Genomic DNA, 20946 nt, shown 5'->3' with positions numbered 1-20946 from the left:
GTTAATTTTAGGATAATGTCAACTTCTTCATGATGCTACTTCTCATTTTCAAGCTATATTTACAAATTGAAACATGGTATGTTCACATTATGAAATCTTTATTATAATACAAAATCAGAAACACCCAAAATCATATGGTTTGTTTCCATATAGCTATAAATCAGAAAAAGCTTAATGCAACCTGTATAGAATATATTGTTGACCTATAAGGAAATTATTAGAGCCACCCATTAACATTAGAATACTAGAATCAATGAGAATAAATGATCTTTACCTATGTAAATAATATGAATCAAACAAATACACTATCTCATGAAAGAAGTCAGACCCAAAAGAGTAAATAGTACATGATATTATGTAAGGGATAAAAAAGCACAAGGCTAATCTACACAATTAGAAGTCAGAAGAGTGGATATCTGGGGCATAAAGGGGACTTGTAGGATGTTCTGTTTCTTATCTGAGTTCTAGTTTCATTGGTTTGTTAAGTATCAAAATGTACTGAGCCATACAATTGTGAACTGTGTACTTTTTATGTGTATATATTACTTTAATAAAAGGATTTTTAAAGAAATTATTAATGATTTTAGACTTATTAATAAGACATTCTTTATAATATATATGAGAAACTAGATGTAAGACTTCCCTAAATATAAGATACATATTGTGGTACCTCTCCAGCTCAGTTAATCCAACAGTGGTCATGTCCATAATAAGCTCCCTTCTTCTTTTTTTTAAAAAAAAATTTTTAATGTTTTATTTATTTTTGAGACAGAGAGAGACAGAGCATGAGCAGGAGAGGGGCAGAGAGAGAGTGAGACACAGAATCTGAAGCCGGCTCCAGGCTCTGAGCTGTCAGCACGTTGTCAGCATAGAGCCAGATGCGGGGCTCAAACTCACGAACTGCGAGATCATGACTTGAGCCAAAGTCGAACCCTCAACCAACTGAGCCACCCAGGCGTTCCATACTCCCTTCTTCTAATAATATATCACTCTTCCTGGGCAATTATGACTTAATTCTCTTCTGGAAAAGAGAAGTGATTGTTCCCAGAGGTCAAATATACGATTTGAGCTAGATCAATTGCAGTCCATTTTTGGAGTATTTCACAATGACACGGGAAAAGAAAATCCTCTTCCTTTTCGGGTCATGAGGCTAAGTGAATGCCAATTTGAAACCTGGATTCAGGTGGTTTAAGATTTATCAAGAATGCTAACCTGAAAGAATGACAGCAATAAGCACAAAGAATGAAGCAGAGGGTGTATATCTGTGTGTGTGTGTGCATACACATGTGTGTGCATTGTGTGTGTGAGAGAGAGTGAAAGAGAGAGAGAGAATACCTTTTGAATCCCTAGACTCAACCATTTCTGAGGCAGTTTGGTTCAACCCCAGCCTTTTCTATGGTTTGATTATTTTTTATTCATGTAATTCAGGTTGAGTTTTGTCACTTGTAGCTAAAATAGTTGTAATTGACAGAGTAATCAAATATAGTCCTTGTTAGTCTTAATCCTCCAGAACTCTTACTAATATTAATAGTCACATCCTGGAAGACAGTTTCAGATATTAAACAAACAAACAAACAAACAAATATCTGTAGGGGAAAGAATACATTAACTGGAGACCCAAAGAGAAGCTCAAATACTTTAGTATATGTGCTTCTGAAGGGAGCACTCAAATACTTTAGAAATAAAAATAAGAAGGCAAAATAAGACGATGTGGGTGAGGATGAGAACATGCTGACAAGTTATATTAAAATAAACTTTTCCAAAGTCACACACACGCACACTGAAGTTAAACTCAAGTTTTACAAGAAGAAACTTCCATTTTCCACAGATACAGAAAATAAATCCAAAAGAAATCACAATCTTTTTTTTTTTTTACAATTAATGGCTTTAAATCTTGCTGCTCCTAGTTATTGGCAGGTATTACGATTTTGTAGGGCATCTTCATCCCAGACATAAATAAAACATGCCCCTTCTGTTTCATCTATTTCTCTTTTTCCTGTATTTTCTTATTTCTCAATTTTCACTCTTCAATGATGAGATAAAAATTACTAGTATGTGAAGGGTTCACGTATTTGTTTCCTCCTTTTACATACTTGATAATTCCTTTTCTCCAATCTCTGATAAAAGAGAAACAAAATATTCTTAATGGTTTATTTAAGGAAAAGCAACCAGAAGGAAAAGGAATATTCCAATCTCCCCTTTGGGAGTGCATGTGCCCATCAAGAAGAGAAGAAATGGAGAAAACAAGATGGCGGAGTTAGTAGTAGCATGAGAATGTCTTAGTAGTTTGCAAGTGAGAGAGAATAAAGAGGATATTATATTCTAATTTGATTTCTCACAAACTAAAATAAGATTTGAGTATAGATTGAAACTTCTTTCTGTCTGATCTTTGATTGAAACAGTGCAGCATATTGTTGATAGAGGTTGAAAGAGACTGCATGTAATGCTAAAATCTGAGGTCATAAATCTGAAAGGCACATACATCTGCCATGGGCATTAAGACCATCCTGACTACATGGCATTAAGAGAAACTCTGAGGAGGGAGACACGTCAAAAAAGTCAGGTCGAAAAAGGCAGAAATGTAGGTACCAAGAAAGAGGAATGTAATCAAGGGACGCCTGGGTGGCTCAGTTGCTTAAGCGTCTGACTTTGGCTCAAGTCATGATCTCACAGTTCATGAGTTTGTGAGTTTGAGCCCCGCATCAGTCTCATTGCTGTCAGTGCAGAGCCTGCTTCAGATCCTCTGCCCCTCTCACTCTCTGCCCTCCCCTACTCATGCTCCCTCAAAAATAAATAAACATTTAAAAATTTAAAAAGTAAAAGAGGCATATAACCAAAGATCACATCTGATCAGAAACAATGTTGATCCAATCCATATCAGTGTCCCAAGCAAAAAACGCATTTCAGAGAAGAGGGCAAGGATACAGCTTGGGATGTTCAAACAGTACAAATGACAGAAGTGCATCATTTCAAAGATTCTATCTTAAGACAGGAGAAAGAGAAGTAGTACAAATCTGTGGGATATGCCCCTAAGGGTGGGAAATCAGGAAAAGTGAGGGGAAAGAAAAACACATCTGGCCAGTGAGTTAAAGAGTAGGACCATTCACAGGACAGTGATCCATAGAGACACAATGAACTGCCAGGTACCCAATAGATCCAAGCAGGGAGTAGCCACACAGCTGATACCTTCACGTGTTTACGCCACTAAATTCTTGTTTCCTCGAGCGGTCAAATCTTCTAAGAAGTCATCTGAAATCCACAGCATATGTCTCAGCGCAGAGAGGATCAAAACATCTTTTATAGGGTCCAACTCCCACTCTGAGGTATAATTACTAACCACCAACATATCAGAAAGAGCAAATCCAAGTTTTTTGTGGACTGCCTCTAACTGCAATACAGAAACAGTGACAAATACTATTTCAGGTCAATACGCATTATGAAAGCAATAACAAAAAGCAGGAGCTTGGCAATAGTGTTCCTGTTAGAGAAAATGAAGATAGAGATCTGGTCCCATAAAGTACTTTCTTAAAGAACTTCACAAGGAGTCTTCAAAATCACTGCTAATTTTCATCAAGAATACACATAGTAGATTCCATATGAATTAGAAATTGAAAGGAACTAATAATTCTGTATAAAGTACTTGGAAATTGAAGCATTTTTAATACCCTTATGCTGGAGTCTATAATTTCCCTGTTTCCTTTTAAAAGTTATTCTCAGGGGGCGCCTGGGTGGCACAGTCGGTTAAGCGTCCGACTTCAGCCAGGTCACAATCTCGCGGTCCGGGAGTTCGAGCCCCGCGTCAGGCTCTGGGCTGATGGCTCGGAGCCTGGAGCCTGTTTCCGATTCTGTGTCTCCCTCTCTCTCTGCCCCTCCCCCGTTCATGCTCTGTCTCTCTCTGTCCCAAAAATAAATAAAAACGTTGAAAAAAAAATTTTTTTAAAAGTTATTCTCAGGATTAATCTAGTTTTCCTAGACCAGTTTAATATTGATGTTCAATTTGTGCTTAAACTAATTTATCTATGGAATGATATTGCCCGGATTCAAAATAGGGTTCTGTTATTTCTTAGCACTGTCAAAAACACTGGCAAATATTTTACTCTCTGTGCTTTTGTTTTCTCATCTATAAAATGTGGTAATGACAGTACCCATCTCACAGGGTTGTTATAAGTATTGAATAAGAAAATTTATCACATATTTAGTACTCAACAAATATTAGCTATCATTATATCCTCCCAACTGGTATTCGCAAGTCCAGGTTCCTTTTGACTCTGATTTATTCTGCATGTGGGTGGCAAATTAAGTTTTATGAAGCTTTACTTTGGTTACACCACTACTCTTCATAGTAGCATCATCTACAATAGCCAAATTATGGAAAGAGCCAAGTGTTCATCAAACGATATATGGATAAAGAAGATATGTATATATATGTATATATATGTGTGTGTATATATATATGGATATATATTATATGGATATAGTATATCTTATATATATGTATATATATGTGTATATATATAATATGATATATATTATGGATATACATATGGATTATATGTATTATAGATCCATATATATGGATATATGGATCTATAATATATATGGATATATCATCAAACTAGATATATGGATAAAGAAGATATAATATATATATAAGGAACTATTACTCAGCCATCAAAAAGAATGAAATCTTGCCATTTGCAATGACATGGATGGAACTAGAATGTATTATGCTAAGCAAAATAAGTCAGTCAGAGAAAGACAAACACCATATGATTTCATGTATATGTGGGATTTAAGAAACAAATGAACAAAGGGAAACACACACACAGAGGTAGAGAGAGAGAGAAAGAGAGAGATAAACCAAGAAACAGATTCTAATTTATAAAGAACAAACTGATGGTTACCAGAGGGGAGGCCGGTGGGGAGATGGGTTAAATAGGTGATGGGGATTAAGAAGGGCACTTGTTAGGGTGAGCACCAAGTGATGTATAGGAAGTCTTGAATTGCTATGTTGTACACCTGAAACTAATATTACACTGTATGTGAACTAACTGGAATTTAAATTAAAAGTTTTTTTAAAAAGAAGAGAAAAAAAATTGTTATGATTCCCCATAATGCACATCATTAAGTAAAGTCACCTCATGCAAATATAACTTTCATACTCTATCTCCCCCTACAAGGATTCAGCCCTCCACTAAACTGAATGACTCCATGCTCCCCCTACACACTGCTGTATTGACTTATGCTATCCTCATGGCCTGAATGTTTTCCCCTCTTTGTCTCTTCACCTCCTGAAATCCTCTTTCTCTTTGAAAGCTATTTCTCAGTACTCAACAAATATTACACTCCAGTAATGAAATCTTTCCCATACACTTTAACACAATATTTTCCTCCTTTAATCTTTCAATTTTATTTTGAGTCACTTCATGACATTGTCATAATCATACTCTGTCATCTTTTTCTCCTCTGACTCCCCCATCCCCTCACCTCCACTGATAAAACTGTAAGCTTTTGAGTGCAAGGAAGTTGTTTTAATTATCTGTGTCTGGTTAGAGACTAGCACACTGACTCGATTATGAAAGGTAATCAATAAATATTTGTTGAATTGAACCTAACTGAATTAAATTATAATAAATGGAATAATCTGTGTCCATGTAAAGATGAATATATATTTAATTTTTAAATCTTGGGATATGATTTTGAATTATACAAGTAATTGTTTTCATTCTTAAGTTCAGTAGGTGTCCATTTTTATTTTTACACACAGTAATATCATGTGATTATAGTGACATATCCTAGAAAGTGTGTCTACAAAGAAGGACATCATTACCTTGTGCTTCACAGGAATACATCTGTATATGTCTGTAAGGTCACCTTTTGTAATCAGCTGCATGCTATCCACATGAGTGAGCAAAACCACATGTGGCATACCTAGGTCAAACAGATACATGTCATTTTGATCATTATAGACAGCATCAGTACTTTTCAGTTAATCAGTTATCAATTACGCAATAGGCTACAACGAAGCAATTCCAGATATTTGGGAAGGGCCATCACCCTTCAAAAATACCCCCCTCTAACCACTTATTAGTACTCGGAATTCCTCTGACATAGGAAATTCCCTTCAAGGCTTTCCATGGTATGAGACTTCAAATGAAACCACCTCTTGGACGAGATAACTAAAATTGATGCTACAGTGTTGGTGATAGGTTTCATTTCCTCTCCAAACAGTTGTTTTCATGGAGACTAGAGAAAAGACACCTAATAAACAAGATGGGGGAGAAAAGGCCTCAAGAAGGCAACAGAATGTGTCAAAGCATCCCAAATAAGTTGGTCTTCTGTTACAATGTTAGCAAGCATCGCCCTGCGCACCACCCTTGCAAGGCTTTAAATTTCAGAGAGCAAGTAAATCACTCCATGCTTCTAACTTAATCAAAGTTAGAAATGTGGTAAACTTGCTTTTTCCCAGACAGAATGGATAAGGCCAAGAAAAGACAGAATGGGGCACCATAATTCTCTAATCCTATTTACCTTCTCCTAAGACTTTTAACTGTCCCTTCCCTACTGAACATTTTACTTCCCTGATGCTTTTTCTTACTGAAATACTGTTTTCCATTTCTAATCACTTAAGGCTCAAGGGGAAATCTAGAACTTTTTGTAAATAAATTCATGCTAGGATACAGTGGTAGCAGGTAATGAGAACTGTGCCAAACTCTTCATATATGTTGATTTGTTTAATCCTTATAATAAATCCCTGAGTTAGGTGCTATTTTCATATTAATTTTATAGATTAGAAGTTCAGACGTAGAGAGTTTAAGTCACTTGCACAAAGTTATAACACTATCAAGTGCTGGATTTGATTGAACTGCACTGATGGGCCAGGGAAGATTCACATATGCAATTTCTTAAGTTTTTCATCCTGTTCTGAAACCGTTCTACAATATAGTCTAATATATTACCCTTAGTAGTAAAGTGGAATGAGACTCACCACACTTTATCAATTGCCTTCGAATTTCTTTGATCTTTGCTATCATCTCATGAGAGATGTATTTAACAGAGTTGACATCAAGCACAAATGCCGCACAATGAATTCTGTCCTTCAGCAACGGGTAGTGAATATAGTTACAATGACTTGGTGTGATTGGTTTCATGGAGTTAAACTATAAGATAAACAAAATGCAACACATTAATTCTATGGATATTTATGAGCACATACGATGTATCAGGCACTGTGCAATCTCTAATATTATGAGAATAACAATCTGGCAGAGAAGACAGTCTATGCAAGTAGCTATCAACCCTTTCATGCAGGCAGGTAAAGCTTCTGTGACAGAGGGACACATAATCTGGGAGCTACAAAGTACATGGAATTTGATAAAGGGAATAAAGGTATGGCAGACGGTGTTCTAGACAGAAGCAATGTGGGCAAAGGCAGAGATGAGAGCATACAGAAAGAAATCTGGTATCATCACACAGAAACCAGGGATGAAAAGTAGTTCAAAATGGGATGCATTTACTCTTGAACTAGCAATCCCTCTGCTGGGAATCTGTCCCACATGTATACTGGCAAAAATACAAAATGATGTATGTACAAGCCTATTAATTTCAGCACTATTTGTAGTGGCAAAAGTCTAATATATCAACAGCAGAGAGTATTTCATGACTTCTCTAAAAAGAGGGGAACCACAAATCTGTAAGTATTTCTTATATAGTAAAAAAATGAAAGTAAATGAAAAATTTTTATATGGTTGCTTATAAGAAAAGGGGAGAAATGTATTTGAAGGGGCAGAGAAAGAAAATGAATTCTTTGAATCTACATTATTTTGTAAAGTTGAGTTTAAAACTATATTTCAGTACACCAAAATATATTGTATGTGGTTTGGGCAAATTTTAGTTGACCACTAAGTGTGGGTTCCATACTTTTGATCAGAATTTTGGTGTACTTTCTATGATGGCTTGGAGAATGTATATAGCAGCAGTCACAAACTCATGTGTTTATAGAGGTCTGGTAGGGAATAAAAATGAATGGAGATGTCTAGTGTAAGATAAATATATTCAAACAGGAAAAAGAGAGCTATATAAATTATAAACATAAATATAGAACGTAATTTAATTTAAAAACCCATCCCTAAATTAAAATCAACAAAATGAACTTTTACCTCCATTTGGGGGTCCTCACTACACAAAGAGAGACCATTTCTGATTGTATGTTTTTTCTCATTGACTTTAAAGCACAGTAATTTGTATACTCCTACTACTTGATACACCCTAAATGTAAAATACAATAATATTTTTAAATAAATAAAAAATTAAATAAATAAATAATCTGGTTCAAATTTTAAACTCCGATTTTGATTATGATTATGTTATATTTATACTAAAATATTATACTAAAATATTATACTAAAAGTGGTTATGATTAAACTGTTTATGGTACTGTAAGAATTTGTTTGTTTTTCTGTTTGTTTGTTTCAGAGAGAGAGAAAGAGAGAGAGCATGAGCAGAGGAGGGGCAGAGACAAAGGGAGAGAGAGAGAATCCCAAATAGGCTCTGCAGTGCCAGCACAGAGTCTGACGTGGGGCTCAATCTTACAAACCGTGAGATCATGACCTGAGCTGAAATCAAGAGTTGGACACTTAACCGACAGGCACCCCGGCACCCCGGTACTATTAGAGTTTTATTCTGAGATCACAGTGAATATTTTGTGAGAGAAAGCAAAGGAGTTGTGACATGACATTCTGTCATCTCTGGAGTCCTTGAGAATAGAGACTCTGAGAGAAAGCAGAGAGAGAAGCAAGACAGAAGAAGATTAAGTAAAAACTACCTAGTACTGAATTTGAAAGAGAAGTTTCTATATGAATTTATAATGCACCTTATCATAAAAAGATCTATTACTTACCTCTGTCCACCAAAAATGGCAAGAATCAATGACCAACCATGTAGCAATAACAATTCTAATAAGCCAAACCAAGACTTCTTAGAGAAATAATTGACTCAAAATCAGGCACTAGAAATATATAATATGTGGCTTGGACATCTCTCATACCAGAAATCAAGGAATATAGTAGGTTTTTAGGTTCATGTCAAAAGAACTCACGATATAACTTGTAGAGGCTCCCACTGGTCAGATATGTTAAATGTAATATAAGTATGGAGAAAATGGCACAGGATTGAAACACATTAAATATGTTCAATTCAGGGGTTTATAATGATAATAAAATAATCACTGGTCATTATTGGCAGATAGAAAGAAACCACCTTATGGTTTCAGAAGCTTGTAGTAAAGAAAAAAAATCCTGCCTCTCCCATGTTAACTGTACCACCAGGTAATCAAACAGTAGATGAGGAGACTTTTATCTCCTCATCGAATAAATATAAAATAAAAAAGAATGATGAAGATAGAATATCACATGTTCACACCCTAATAAACACATGAATCTAGGCATTGAACATTAATGAATATTGACATTATTAGAAAAGCAAAAAGAATCAAATAGAACAAAATGTGTGTCTCCTCACGGAAGAGCACAGCACCTCTACAAAGTGGAAGCTGAATCTGAACATGCTTCTAGACTCAATTACCAATTTTCAGGGTGCATAGAAAACAAAAGACCACAGGAAACTGCATCAAGGGATGCAAACAGCAAAGTTGAGACTATGGAGAAGTCTACAGAACAATGGGATTTCTAAGAAAACAAACAAACAAACAAACAAAAAAACACATTACAAGGAAAAACACCAAAAGAGATAGAGGCAGAATGTACAGGTTAAGAGTCTGAATAAATTTATTTCAATCATTCGCAAATAAGCTGTTTTTAAAATGCATGATATTGAGGCACCTGGGTTGTTCAGTTGGTTAAGCGTCTGACTGTTGATTTCAACTCAGGTCATGACCTCATGGTTTCACGAGTTAGAGCCCTGTGTCAGGCTCTGAGCTGATAATGGAGAGCCTGCTTGGGCTTCTCTCTCTGTTTGTCTCTCTCTCTCTCTCTCCCCCTCTCACTCTCTACCCTTCCTCTGTTCACACTGTCTCTGACTCTCTCAAAATAAATAAACTTAAACAAATTTTTTAAAAGCATGATACTTACTTATACAACAATTAGGAACTTGGACATTGGGTAATAGTTGATAAATTAAAAAACAATGATTAATTTTAGATATGATAAGGGTATACAGCTATCTATAACAAAAGGTATATATCCGTACATAGATAAATGCATATGCATTTATGGATTAAATGTTATGACATGTTAAATTTGATTCCAAATACTATAGGAGAAGAGAAAGTGAATAGACAGAGATGATAGGCTATGAGTCAAAGGTTGTTGAAGCTGAGTAAATGAGAAGTCATTAAATCGTTTTGTCTCCTTTTGCATAGATTTAACATTCCCTACAATAAAGTTGTTTTTTTTAAAAAAAAAAGAATATTTTTAAAAAAAGCTTTACCTCTACAAGATAATGCTATACTAAAGAATGAAAAGCCCTTGCATGAATAGAACAATAAAACATCCCATGTTTCTGGATAAGAACACTGGATACGTAAAGATGTAAAACAACTTTGGGTATAAAATTTTAATGTAATTTTAATCAAAGCACCAACAAATCAAACACAAACAATCAAAAAAAAAAAAAACACAAACAGGCTCACTTGGAAAAGTATATCGTGAAAATAGTCAAGAAAAAAAACACAAGAAATAATGAATATGACTTGTCCAGTGAGACATTAAGACATTATTGATTGCTATGGTAATTAAAACAATTAAGTGATATGGTAACAAAATGAATATCATAAAGGAATTGATAAATGCATCAATAGAACAAGCTAGAGAATATAAAAACCAATCCCTATATTTAGTAGGGAAAAGATGCAAAGACATTCAACAAAAGATGTTGACCCAATTGACTAATCATTTGGAACAAGGTGAATTAATGATTAATTCAAAATTTAAATGTTTATCAAAAGGACTAGAAAGTTATGGGGCACATGGGTGGCTCAGTCAGTTAAGCATCCAACTTCAGCTCAGGTCATGATCTCAAGGTTCATGAATTCAAGCCCCATGTCGGGCTCTGTGATGATAGCTCAGAGCCTGGAGCCTGCTTCAGATTCTGTGTCTCCCTCTCTCTCTCTGCCCCTTCCCCACTTGCACTCTGTCTCTCTCTCTCTCTCTCTCTCTTTCAAAAATAAATAAACAATAAAAATAAGTAAATAAAAGGACTAGAAAGTTAAAACAAAAATTGATAGACTCAAGTGGCTCTCACTTTAATCCCCTCCTCTTTCTTGCCTGGAACACTGACAAGGCTCAGTATGAACATCTGGAGAGCATAATGATGAAAGCCCCATGTCTTAGCTTGGACTGCTATAATAAATTACCTTGTGGGGTAGCTTAAACAACAAAAATTACTTCTCACAATTCTGGGGGCTAGGAATTCCAAGATCAAGGTGCTGACAGATTTAGCATCTGATGAGAGCCTCCTTCCTGATTTGTAGACAGCCACCTTCATACTGTGCCCTCATATGGCAGAGAGAAAGTTCATCTTTCTTAGGTCTCTTCTTATAAGGATACCAATCCCATTCATGAGGGCTTTACTCTCATGACTTAATCACCTCTCAAAGGCCCCACCTCCTAACACCATCACACTGGGGATTAGGGCTTTAGCCTGTGAATTTTAGGGGGACACAAATATTTAATCCATAGCACCCCATGCTGAGGGTCTCAGAACAGAAAGTTAGAAAGACCCTTGAATTTAATAACCTCAGAGAGCTTCCACACTGACACAAAGCCACCTACCTTCAGACTTCCTATTACATAAGAAAAATGACTAATGTTAGTAAATTGATGTTAGTTGGATTTGTGTTTCATGTAGCCCAAGGCAGCTGAATATGTAACAGCATTCAGAGTTGTTATAACAGCTATGATAGAAGAGTTGTTTGCATGTTTTAATTCTTTGTAAAATAAAATATCAAGAAGAAGCAAATGATCTTGAATGGGTACACTTGAAGAAAATAAAAGATGATGCATCAAATTAGATCGGCATTTGCTGCTGTCCAGAGTGAGCAAAAATAAACGTTTTAAATATCAATTATAATCTTTCAGTGATTGGCCCAATCATACCTGGTATCTGTCGGAAATGTGGCCTTTCAAGATGTAAGCTATGTCATCCACACACAGCCCTTTTCCTCTCTCATGCAGGCCCATTGTGTCACACAGAATAAAAGGCAGGAAGTTGCCATCCACCGTATCCTTAATGGAATATGTCCTGTACTGCAGATGAGAAAAAGCAACTTTAAGAGCACACTTCTTAAAAAATTTCAAACAGAGGGGTGCCTGGGTGTCTCAGTCGGTTAAGTATCTGACTTCGGCTCAGGTCATGATCTCACGGCTCGTGAGTTCAAGCTCTGCACTGGGCTCTGTGCAGGCAGCTCAGAGCCTGGCGCCTGCTTCAGATTCTGTGTCTCCCTCTATCTCTGCCTCTCCTTTGCTCGTGCTCTGTCTCTATCTCTCAAAAATAAATAAACACTAAAAAATAATAAGATTTTAAAAATTACAAACAGAGATAAAGTCTACACGTAATGAAGTTGATCACAAAAGACTTCGAACCCAATTAACTGGACCAAAGAAGCAAAGGCTGAGTGGCCCTGAATGGACATACCGTGTCAGAAACCCCAGTTGCTTCAGAGCCCACCAGAGCCTGGTGTGTGACATGGCCTCGGAAAACAGACTTCACTGAGTTGAAAAAGCTAGACTTCCCAGCTCTAGTCGGACCCAGCAGCAGAATTCGCACTTGGGGAACGAGGTTTTTATGTGGTTTGTAAGTGTTCACGGCTGACAATAAGCTCTCGTGGAGCCTGTACAGACAAGACAATGTTAACATTTGAATGAGGGTAGGTCACAAGAACTTACCATAAATTTTTCTAGAATTTGTTTTCTTTTCTTATATATTATCATTTATTTTCTATTAGCAACTTGTTTTCCTATTAAAAGGGCATGAAACTATTCTATTTCACATCCTACTGAAAAAGAAGAAAAATAACACTTGTAACTAAAGTCAATCAGACATACAACCTTTCAGATTTAAGCAACCAGACCATACAAAACTAGTGCTAAATATGAGCTATGTTAAACATGAAAATAACTTACCAGTAATGAACTTTGAAAAACACAGCATAATATGTGACTTTTGGAGTTTATGGAAGTAATAATTTCTGGCATGTTCTTAAAGCTCTATAAGTATTCTCCAACTACCGACCACCACTTCCAAAGCAATTCCCTAAAGTAGTGGAAACAGTAACTGCAAAAATTCTAAGCAAAATTGTAGACTTGCAGCCAAATAATTAGTTTCCTTCACATATGTAAAAGCATTAGGAATGTTCCCCCTCCTCGGTGTTCTTTCTGTTTTAACATTAGTATTATCAAATAGTTTTATGATTATAAATATAGTTACAGCTTATTCTTCACAATCCACAAGTTATCTGTTATAATATGTGCTACCGATTTATTGACAGAACTTAGAATAAGTCTAAGATCATTAACAGAATAACAGAACATTGACTTACTCATTAATTCCTTCCAGAGTCCTTCTGTCCAACAAATCTAGGGAAATAATCAAAGAAAAATGAAAATTACAAGTTGTTGAATGACTGGCTGACTGAATGAATGTCAGTGCATTCACTAGGGAAAAATACAAAAATAGCTTTTCCATGATAACAGTGCAGTATAATGAAAGCAAGTGGAAAAAATTATGGCAAATCTCCTAAACATGTCATTTGCAGAATCTAGAGCTAGAGACAAGGTGGGCACTGTAAGACTAGATTGTCTACAAATCTTTTCTCACCCAGTTACCCAGCAGTAGTATGTGGCTTGCTCCATCACCGGAAATGAGAACTGGGACACTTTCTGAATCAGAGAAGCAAAGCGAAGAGACATGGACAGGCCAGGGAAAGAGTGGGAATACTTTAAGATAGTTCCTCTCCATAATGCAATAGGTCTGAAAGGGAAAATATACAGAGGCACACACACAAAAAAACCCACAGACACCAGATTTTCTCCAAAACCTAGTATCTGCAACTGGGGCTCCTGGAACTTCCAGTCCAATTGATTTTCTTCTTAGCTCTGAAGAGAATGTAGAACTCATCCCTACCCAATCAGAGCACAGTGAGTGGTTCAGGAGTCAGCTGAGGACTTTATTTGAACCAATGAGACTAGGTGAAGAAGTATTTATTTCCTGTGAAGAAACATTCTGTGGTGGTGGGTTTAAAATGAGGGGCACCCGGGTGGTTCAGTAGGTTAAGCGTCCGACTTAGGCTGAGGTGATGATCTCACAGTTTGTGAGTTCGAGCCCCTGCGCTGTGCTGACAGCTCAGAGCCTGGAGCCTTCTTCGGATTCTGTGTCTCCCTCTCTCTCTGTCCCACCCCACTCAGTCTCTGTCTCTCTGTCTCTGTCTCTCTCTGTCTCTCTCAAAAATAAATACACATTTTTTTAATTTAGATTAAAAAAACTGAAAGGAACAGGAGGAGTGATGCTGGCAATTCTACACTACCAAAGAGGAATACTATGTGAAACATTGATAAATATGGTTATATATAGGGATTCTGGGGGGCTCAGTCAGTTAAGCATCTGAATCTTGATCTCAGCTCATGTCATGATCCCAAGGTAGTGGGATCAGGCCCTGCACTGGGCTCTGCACTGGGCATGGAGCCTGCTTGAGATTCTCTCTCTCTCTCTCTCTCTCTCTCTCTCTCTCTCCTCTCTCCTCTCTCTATCCACCACCCCATGCATTCTCACTCTCTTTATAAAATAAATAAATAAGGCTATATGTATGGAAAGAAAACCTCTTTAAATTACCGAAGTAAAAATAGTGAAGACTACCTACAATTACTATGATATAATAAAACTAGAAAAGAATAAGTGTAAGCAAAGAGAAAACCAACCTCTTGGGATTTTACAAATCACTCTCCTAACATTAAAAAGAAATTAAAAATCAAAATTGTAAATATATTGACAATAACAAAAATATAAACACTTTATATTAATCTTGTGCTAAAAATACATTTCATTAACAGCAGGAAAGAAGGAAAGTTTTGAAAATAAAAAAGAGAAACAGAAAAGAATAAAGAAATATAAGAACGGAATTAGAAATATAAGAAGGAATTAACAAAAACACAAGACAAATTTTGTAAATTAAGAAAAGGGTAAATTAATATAGTAATGGATTGGTTTAAACTATAAAATAAATTACAGACTAGTCTAATCAAAGAAAGCCAAATTCACAAAATGTCATGCTACAGCTCACATACCTAAATGACTACATACTATATAACCAATAAAAAGTGTTGGGAAAAATTTAGAAGTGACAGAAACTCTCATGCACTTCTTGTGGTGGGTAAAACTGATATAACTATGTTGGAAAGCTCTGTCAGTGTCCACTGAAGCAAACATATATGTTTCCAGTGACCCTGAAGTTTTATATTTATATTCTTCAAAAATATGTGTACATGTGAACCAAAAAATCATGTACAAGACTGTTCATAGCAGCATTATTTGTAATAGCCCCAAAATAGAAACTCAAAATGTCCACCAGCAGTAATTTTATTAAGAAAAAGTATGATGGAATCATTACAATGAAATCCTATATGAAAATGAAAAGGAACAAATTAGTGCAACATACAATAATATGATGAATCAGTAGAGAGGTAGGAGTTAAAGCAGCTGGCCTGAGATACATTCACTCACTGTAGCAAGTAACACCCTCAAGGAAAAAAGAGAAAAATGACCCAGCCTAACTTCCTTAAAAATTTGCTAATAACCTTATCTCTTTGTATATAGACTAATGATGTTTCCTACAAGGAAAGGATGTACCTCTTGAATGCCCTTAATAAGATGTTCTTGGCTAAGGATTAATTAGAATAAATAAATACAGATTCTATGGATTTATGAGGCACATCTTCATAGGAAATGTCATGTAGGCTGCTTGTCTCAGTCATCTCAGGCTGCCATACAAAATACCATTAACTGGGACAACAGAAATGTATTTCTCCCAGTTCTGGGAGCTGAGAAGTCTGCGATCACTGTCTGGCAAGGTAGGTTTAATTCCACGGACTCTTCTCTTGCTTTGTAGTAGCCGCCATCTCACTGTGTTCTCCCATGACCTCTTCTCGTGTGTTCATGTGGAGACAGCGAGCCCTCTGGTGTCCCCTTCTTATATGAATGCTTATCCTATTGAATTAAAGCCCCACTCTTATGACTTCATTTAACCTTACATACTTCCTTAGAGGCTTCTTCTCCAAATATAGTCACATTAGAGGTTAGGGTTTCAACATACGAATTGGTGGGGGAGTGGGGGGGGGGTTGGGGACACATTCAATCCATAGCACTGACATACCAATGTTCCATAACTTAACCACTCTTCAATATGTAAAGTGGCCCATAAACTTCATTTAAAAATCTTGCTGGTAGGCCGGCTGGGTGGCTCAGTCAGTTAAGTGTCCAGCTCTTGATCTCACGGTTCATGAGTTCAAGCCCTGCATTGGGCTCTGAGCTGTCAGTGTGGAGCCTGCTGGGGTTCCTCTCTCTCCCTCTCTCTCTGCCCCTCCCCTGCTCTCTCTCTCTCTCTCTCAAAGTAAATAAATAAACTTTAAAATAAAATCCTGCTGGTTGTTTTTAGCCAGAAAGCATATGTCTAATATGCAAAAGAAGGATCTAGGAGCCACATAGAATATTCCTGTACCCTTTCTGCCTTCTCTGAGACTTCTGATTATCTTTATCTTTGAAATTATTAGTAAAACTTTATACTGGGTGAGATACCTGATTCGTAGAGGTCTGATTTTAGAATCCATTACCTTGTTTAGTTTAGTCCCTCAAGCGTAATGTTGAATGAGAGAGGCCAGACAAAAAAGAATACATATTTTGATATGATTCCATTTACATAGAATTCAGAAACAAGAAGTAATTAGTGTCAACACAAGCCAAAGTAATAGTTATCTTTGACTGGCAATAACCAGGAAGAATCAGCAAGGAGTCTTTTGAAATGATGGTAATAATCTATTTCTTCATCTAAGTAGTGGTTACCTTAGTGCGTCTAATTTATAAAAGTTTATTAATTGGTACATTTATTAATTGTGCATTTTTCTGTTTATGTGTTATACTTCAATAAAAAGTTTACTTAACTGATCCAGGATGCTCAATATCATGACATGTCCAATTAAATTTACCAGACATCAACAAAAGAATTTTTAATGTTTGGAGCAGCCAGGAAAAAAGATCAAATCATTCAAAGAGAAACAACAAAGACAAATAAGTAAGTCTGTACCTGTGTTTTCCACAGCAATATCAATGCTGTGGAAACATTACAAAATCCCCCACAATAAAATGTGATTCAAGAATTACATACTCTGACAATAATTCAAGTATGAAGACCACAGACAATTAGTTTGGAACATGAAAACACTCAGAGAGTTATTCCCAGGTTTCTTCTTTTAAATGGATAGACATAAATAACTATTTCATGGAAGAAATGTAAATGGTTGATACACACAGACTTCCGAGTAATCAGGTATAAGCAAAAAAGAAAATCAAAAGCCCTCCTTGACCATCAAATTGGCAAATATTCTAAAGTTTGATAATATCAAATAAAGGCAAGAAGACAGGGAAATAGGCATTTCTATAACACTCTTGGGAATAGTATAGACAACTGAAGCTTTTGACAGGTGTCTGTCAAACTGCAAATGTAAATATTTCTTAAACAACAATCCCACTTCCAGGAAGTTACTATAAAGAAGTAACTTCTTGTGTGCACAGTTATATGCATGAAGATATTATATAAAAGCACTGTTTATAACAGCAGATATTGGAAACAATGTCCTCTGGCAGAAAAATAAATTAATTAATTTTGGTCTTTTGATATAATGGGTATAATGGGAAACTGCAGGATCTAGAACGAATCAAGAGAAGTTCAAGCTTTGGTTTCATTCCAAGAGCAGCCCTCTTCAAGTTTGTTTTCTCTCTCCCTCTCTCTCTCTCTCTCTCTTTCTTTCTCTCTCTCCCTCTCTCTCTCTCTCTTCTCCTTCTACCTTTCCTCCCCTTCCCCTACACTTTGCCCACACAAACACCCTCCAGAAAACTCTGTATATGCTCCTTTTGACCATGGTTGTGTCTCAGCAAAAAATGTGTGGCCAGGTTTCAGTCTGGGTCACCCAGAGACAAGGACATTCTTCCTTAAAGAAATGGGTCACCTCAAATCCTCCAAACATTCAGGAGAGAACTCTATATAAGGTTATCTAATTAAACCTACCTTCACATCGAAAAACTTCACATTCCTGAAAGGGAGAAGCTTGCATATGAGGTAATCGAAGTTTTTCACTTGTATCTAAGTTCAGAGTCATCACTTGTTTCCTCATATTTATGTGGAATTCTAAGTCATTCCTTCTTCCACCACCATCATAAAACAATTCAGTTGGTACACATGAGCTTATTTTGCATTCTGAAATTGTATTCTCTTCAAGAGCAAAAAGGACGATGGGAATTTTCTCCTCTTTCTTGCAACTTTTCATATATGCCCCGACAACATAGTGTTCCTTATAAATCACCACCACAATCGGCCCTTGATCATAGCATCTCTTAAACAAATCATATGCAGAGAATTCATGAACACTAGCTTTATAGAGAAGGGTAAACTGTTTTCCTCCAAAATGAGTTTGCAGATTCTTTTCTTGCATCCATGTCAAACGAGTTCTCACCGCCATACTTCTCGATCTAGCAGAAAATCAAATACATTTTCCAATAAGTATTGAAAAATGGGTAACACATACTGTCACAAAGCTTGCATTTGTTCCTCTTCTCTACTCTACATTACACATGGAAAGAGTAAACCAAGGATGAACAGACAGCAAGAAAAATCATTGACTAGTTTTCCATTCTAAAGGATTTCTTTTAATTAAAAAAAGAAGACTATAATTTGCAAGTGGCTAGGAAAAGTAGAAAGCAGCAACTCATTTACCTGTTTGTAGAATCTGTACAAGGACTGAAGTGGAGCATAGCTGCTCTGTCTGGACAGCTAAGCAGACACACGATAGGAGCAAAAAATTCTTCAGCAATGTGGAGGCTTTGGTGACTCAGAGAAAAGGAAACTGAAACTTAGTAAGGCCCAGCCCAGTCGGCAGAGTGCCAGCTTCCTTCTTCCAGGGAGCACAAGCTGATCCACTTAAATTTGTGAAATAAAATCACATAAAAATATGAGAGCCAAAGAACTGAAGTGAGAGAAAAGAAAAGCTAACAGCTTGCCAGATTTTTAAGTGGACTTTTTTAAAGAAAAATTTAGTCAGTTTCTGTATGTTGAAATACACACACACACACACACACACACACACACACAAATGCTGTTTAATCTGACTCCAGGACACATGCCCCAGATTCATCCACTTCTCTGCAATCAACTTATTTTCATCAGGGTCCACTGCTTTCTATACCGCTGGTGGTAAGACAGGTTGCAGCAAAAAAGAGTGACGGTTTCTGATAAGGTGTGACAGAGGAGCAACAATCTCAAACAGAGAACACTGGGGTAGGACATAGGGATCTTGGAGACCAGCAAGTATAAGGACAACGTCACCACCATCTGAACACCTTCCTCAGTCAGGTCCCACTGCTCCCCAACAGGCTCAAAACAGCAGGAGGTTCTCTCTTTGTCATTTTGCAGACTGCCTCAAGAACTCAGACTGAAGCAGGACTGTCTCACATTGCCTGGCAAACAGCTGTCAGTTCATTAAGGAAGCCAGGAATGTTAGAGTAATTGACAAGTTGCCTGTATCATCAATGGAATGGAAATAGAAAGGCCTAGCTCCTTATTAATAAAGAAACAAGATGTGGAGATGGTAGCAGAGACCATTTGGTAGTCTGTACTTGCCTCATATTCTTTTAAGAGATCCTGTAGAATTGGCAGTTTCAAACCTTCCCCACACCCCCCTACACATAAAAATAATCCAATTATTTAGGTAGCCCTTGATCATAAAGTATGTCATTTGAATGAACCAGCACCTTCAAGAAATGGTTACTTCCAGCTCTCCCTTCCTTGAGCTTTTGGAAGACACCAGCCCCCCACATGAGCTCAGAGGTGTGATAGGTCCCACGCAGAGACCTGTGTTGGTGTGACCACACACTTCCTGTGGGTCCCCCAGTTCTGTTCCTCTTTCAGATTTCTACCAAAGTTATGCCAAATTTCTCTTCCCCTTTACTTCCCAGCAGGGGGGCTATTTTGCAGTTTCTATGGAAATGGGAAAAGTAAACTTCCCTCTATTTTTTTCCTCTATTACCTTTTTAATTCATAGAATTCCATAAATTCTATGTTCAGGTTCTTTCATGGTCTGGACTCTCAGGGGTCTACTATGGAAGTTAAAGAAAATCTAAACATTGTTTCAGGGTTTTTTTTTCTTCACTCTTTGGTTTAAACTATCTTCTCAGGAGGACAATGTGAGTGATTCTGTAAATAGGGGAAGAACTATATACAAAGAAGTACAGAAAAAATATAAAAGTTGCTATTTTAAGGGGTTGTCTAACCACACACAGTGTCCATTTGATATATTCCAAGTCTTATGATGCAGATAAGTTACTTTTTTCCCCCTGAAACCCCCTCTGTCTATATCTAATAACCAGAACAGAAACACTAACTGATTATCTGCCAGACAGGAGAGTCTCATACACTTGGAATACCACACATGTATTTGTCTTAGTATGCTTATTTAAATTGTAGTAGTCCATTCAAATTTGAATTGCTTCCACAACTCAACACCAAAATGGAAGACAAACAAGTTCAAAGGCTTAAATATGTTCCTTGCGTCTTCTAATTTTTTTATGTTTATTTATTTGTTTATTTTTTTTGAGACAGAGACAGAGTGAGTAGGAGAGGAGCAGAGAGAGAGAGAGGAGAAACAGAATCTGAAGCAGACTCCAGGCTCT

At 36.7% G+C, this 20946-nt stretch overlaps 1 protein-coding gene across 2 annotated transcripts; it reads right to left on the bottom strand.

Moving 5' to 3' along the window:
• Positions 1-81: 81 nt before the first annotated feature.
• Positions 82-20575, bottom strand: IFI44 (interferon induced protein 44). 2 transcript variants are annotated; one of them, XM_086717365.1, is made up of 9 exons: positions 18995-20575; positions 18290-18750; positions 13556-13592; positions 12652-12847; positions 12114-12263; positions 6989-7160; positions 5831-5931; positions 3187-3388; positions 82-2117 (listed from the first exon to the last, which is right to left on the bottom strand). In XM_086717365.1, exons 1-8 carry the CDS (start codon positions 19030-19032, stop codon positions 3197-3199), a joined length of 1347 nt encoding a protein of 448 aa, XP_086573491.1. In that variant the 5' UTR covers positions 19033-20575; the 3' UTR covers positions 82-2117; positions 3187-3196. The 2 variants fall into 2 exon arrangements, with proteins under 2 accessions (XP_086573491.1, XP_025782990.2); XM_025927205.2 differs by having other exon boundaries at positions 82-3388.
• Between the last annotated feature and the right edge of the window lie 371 nt (positions 20576-20946).

Source organism: Puma concolor, chromosome C1 (genome assembly GCF_028749965.1).
Source record: "Puma concolor isolate L17-30 chromosome C1, mPumCon1.1.hap2, whole genome shotgun sequence".
Taxonomy (NCBI): Eukaryota; Metazoa; Chordata; class Mammalia; order Carnivora; family Felidae; genus Puma; species Puma concolor.
Note: the sequence above shows the minus strand (reverse complement) of the source record. Positions and strands in the feature narration are given on the sequence as shown.

What these genes read in the sequence shown, in the direction of transcription:
- IFI44 (XM_025927205.2), bottom strand. Translation starts at nt 19,032, where the DNA reads ATGCTCCACTTCAGTCCTTGTACAGATTCTACAAACAG. An exon ending in TGAAGTTTTTCGATGTGAAG is followed by an intron (nt 13,593 to 18,289) that starts GTAGGTTTAATT and finishes TTATTTCCCTAG; the next exon opens with ATTTGTTGGACAGAAGGACT. An exon ending in GTATTCCTGTGAAGCACAAG is followed by an intron (nt 3,389 to 5,830) that starts GTAATGATGTCC and finishes TCTGTATTGCAG; the next exon opens with TTAGAGGCAGTCCACAAAAA.